At 51.8% G+C, this 3818-nt stretch overlaps 1 protein-coding gene across 1 annotated transcript in view; it reads right to left on the bottom strand.

Annotated features, from left to right (window-relative positions):
- Positions 1-3141, bottom strand: part of RANBP10 (RAN binding protein 10) — a gene marked incomplete at its 5' end in the record, with an annotated part of 53541 nt that extends 50400 nt beyond the window's left edge. Inside the window, 1 exon segment of the mRNA XM_010146055.1 lies at positions 3089-3141. Within this exon segment, the coding sequence (XP_010144357.1) occupies positions 3089-3141 (53 nt within the window).
- Between the last annotated feature and the right edge of the window lie 677 nt (positions 3142-3818).

A 3818-nucleotide genomic window follows, 5' to 3' on the forward strand; every position in this document is an offset into this window, starting at 1 on the left:
CAGGGCTCCAAAAAACTTCCTGGACTGAGGGATAAAGAACCACAAACGCAGGACGTTTCAGATGTCACATGCAGGATGCAAAGGTACGAGCACTGCCCCACGGGTTCCGAGGGAACTAACCGGCCTCAGAGAAGGAGGCGGGTTCCTGCCAGGCCAAGGAGGTGACAAGTGCCAGAGCCAGGGGCTTGCACAGCGGAAGAGGAGGGACTGTGCAGAGGCGGGGAGGGGGGGATGAAGGGTCGGGTTCCTCTCCTGTAATGACAGCAAGTCAGACCAGTTTAGCTGTGACATGTAACTTCATCCTCAGATACCAGAACGCTGAGCACATGTGAAGAGAAGTTGCATCTCGGGAAGAAGCGAGCAGACACTTCAACCAAAGCCACTAGTTCAAAGCAAAACGTTTATTAGAGAGAGTGGATAAAACCCCACCACATTCTCAGACTCACTGACGGGATTTCACAGCGCAGCCCCCAGACCTTGAGCGGGACAGGGATAGGGCGCTCTGCTTTTGAAAGCGGCCTCTGCTTGTGGCGCAGAGAGCAGCAGCTCAAGGAGAGGCTCAGGTTCCTCCAACCACGCTTCCAGCCCCCAGAGAAAGCTCAGCACTACCCTCAGCAGCACTGAGCTGGGCTGGAGCCTAAACCAGGCTGGCTAAGGCACAAGTGCCCAGACTTGGATCTGGATATAGCCAAGTTTGTTCTCGGGAGGGAAAAGGAGTTTGAGACAGCCCCCAGCAGCAGGATTGTGCTGTGGTTGAGGGCTGACAGGGTGCCAAGGACACCCGTCAGAGGTGGGAACAAGAAAGGGACCAACTTCGGCTCCCACACTTGGCTTTGGGCTCCCCAACCACTCCTGTCCTGGGTCACAGGCTGCCCTGCCAGCCCACCGAGCGAAAATCGATCTGTTAAAGCAGAAGAGACTTAGAAAGGGTCTAAGGAGACAAACCTGATGACCTCAGGTCACTGGAAGTTAAAATTACACCTTAACACGAAACCAAGTCAAGACTCCAAAGTCTGAGTTCTTCGTCAGCTCTCGCCTGGCCCGTGCTGGGAAGGACCTGATAACGGTTAAGCCAGATGCATGTTTCTCATTTCAGCTGCTTGAGCAATAGACTATAAAAAATACACCAGACTCATTCTCCCAAAGCCAGGGTGATAATTACTGAGCTGCCACACAGAGCCACGCAGTTCATTTTACACCGAGGACGGGAGATGACCTAACTCCGCCCGCAGAATCACTCTTGGCAGCACAACCTGCATGTGATCCATCAAACAACAGGTTCAGAGGATCACGTTGTACAAGTCCTCGCTAAATGAGCGCTCTGAAGGCTCAAGTTCACTTGATGTTTTATTCCACTCACAGAAATTCCACATTTGCCGCCTCTTCCAAACAGCCACGCACTTCAGCCCCAGGAAGAGATGATAGGAGCAGACCCATGCTTCATCTTGGACATGGACACAGCCCCCTTGGGCTGGGAGAACTGAGGGTAGAGGGAGCGCAGAGAGAGGAGGGGTCTGAGAACTGAGACTTCTGTACCCACTGACATCCAGAAAAGGGGCAGTGTCCTGCCTTCCTCCTTCCCTGCTCTAGTTCCAAGCAGATAAAGAGCTGTGACAGCAGTTCTCCCTCCAGTGAGTATATGCTGCAGTTGTCACAACAATCATTAACAAACAGAGTCTGCAAAAAGAGGCGAGTGTTTTACAACATGGGTGTCACCAAAACCAGTCCTCCAAAACCAGCGTTACCAGAGAAGCGCAGAATAACTAAAAGGAGGGAAGGGACCTCCAGACGTTACCTCGTGCAACCCCTGCTCAGAGGAGGCCTAGTTACATCAGGTTAATCAAGCCCACAACCAGCTGAGTCCCAAGTATCAAAGTTAGAGGTTCCTCAAGCTCTCTGGGCAGGTCTGAAATTAGCAGACACAGGGAAGGTTGTGCTCAGTCAGACTGACAGGTCTTAGGACTTGCCTCAGACAGGGGCCAGAAGATGACCTCAGCATCGACCAAACATGGCCAAAGAGCACCCGGAAAAGGCAAGTCTGCCTGCAGCTGCCAGCCCTGGCTGTGATTGGGAACGGCTGCCTTGGCCTCCTTTCCGCCTTCTTGCTGAGACCCTGCCTGCAGCCTCAGCGCGTCAGAAACGCCTCCAGAGGAACACCCGCTCCTGGAACACGCAAGTTCCCACGGAAATGAAAGTAAAATCCTCCATTCACCATGAAGTGAATTTGCAAGGGTCTTACTGCAAACCCTGCGGAAGCTCCTCCTTTTGTCAGGACACTCACAAAACATCCTCCTTGGGAGGGACCAAGAAGCGCAGTAAGGGGTGAAGGCACATTTCAGCTTCAAAACAGCTCCACCAGAACTGAAGCACACCCCCGGCAAAGCGAGCCCCCGCCACCGGGAGCCAGCCACCGTTCGGTGCCAAGAACATCCACCTTCTGCCAGACACAGACCACTGCTCGTTTCACACCCAGCTGAGAGAGCTGCGGCTACAGAGGTCACTTTGTGGACCGGCCTCTAGAAATTCTGGGTTTACCTCATACACTGGGTAGTGTTAAAGAAGTATTAACAACTATTTAATTCTAAAGAGAAGCTACTTAACCAGCTTAGAGGCCAACCTAAACCCAAACGTTTCCAACACAGGAAGCAACAATCTTAACCGGGAACACCACTCTACCCCAGTTTTCTAGTTTTTCAGAGAGAAGAGGGGGGACACCACAAGACAGGCCAATTTTCCTGTCACTTTCTGATTCTGTCATGGTGGGAAAAACAGATTAAGTGTCAAATTATTTGGCTACTGATTTTTCAGACCCAAAGAAGAGCCTGCATGGCTGAAAGTTCAACACAGTACCCACTACTCATTAGTTTAATATTCCTTTCTCTTACCTGCTCCAATCACCACAGCTACCTCCCCACCCCCAGTAACTCGCCTTAGGTTAACACTCCACAGTTTGAAACTCCAGTCACAGGACACTTAGTCATGACGTTTTATCAGCAGAAACCCACATTTGCTAATTCGCATCTATGAATCCAAACCGTTGGTTCGAATGATCGTTTAATGCTGACTGGAACCCAAACCAGTGACTTACCAGGCAGCCTGTTCATGTTGACCCCTTGCGCAGAAAGTCCTATTCCCATGTACCTTCAAAAAAACCAAACGAAATGTCAGTCAAGCACAGGATGGCCAAGCCACAAGGTTTCCTGCAGCAGAAATACCGCAGTTAAACACAGCCCCCGCCAACCCGCAAACCCTTTCAGGGCAGAGTGCTGAAATCCCTGAAGATTTCCCGTTACTTGTTCGGTCTCCTCGTGAATCCCAGACAAAAGGTCACCCTGCTGAGGTGACCGGCAGCTCGCTGATGCACAGCTACTCTTTAGCTCCTCACCAGCAGGAAAAGCCCTGGGAACCAAGCAGCTACCCAATTTCTGCGTTTATTTTATTTTTCATACGTTAGAAAAAAGCTGTTGATGATGATGAACAGGAGAGCAGCGTTATGTAACGGCAGGTGGAGCGCAGGAGAACAAACCTCTACCCGGGGTAACGTTCCATCCCCAGGAACGGCTAGAAGTGGAGGCTCAGGACTGAGCAAACGGACCTCCTATGAGCATTGTGTCACTGGCCAGTAGGTGTTTCACACCGTGCCCTAAGCAAAAGGTGCTCTTGCAGCGGCTCGCACCCTCCTGCATTTCCTCCTTTGGCCCATCGCCTTCAGAGCCTCCATGAGCTCCGTGAAAAGGCAATGTTCTGCAGCCCCACCATCCCAGTCCAGTCCCAGCTGCTTCGGCGTGGTCCTGGCACGTTCGGAATGGGGAGAGGGA

This window comes from Buceros rhinoceros, unplaced genomic scaffold (assembly GCF_000710305.1).
Source record: "Buceros rhinoceros silvestris isolate BGI_N320 unplaced genomic scaffold, ASM71030v1 scaffold3402, whole genome shotgun sequence".
NCBI lineage: Eukaryota > Metazoa > Chordata > Aves > Bucerotiformes > Bucerotidae > Buceros > Buceros rhinoceros.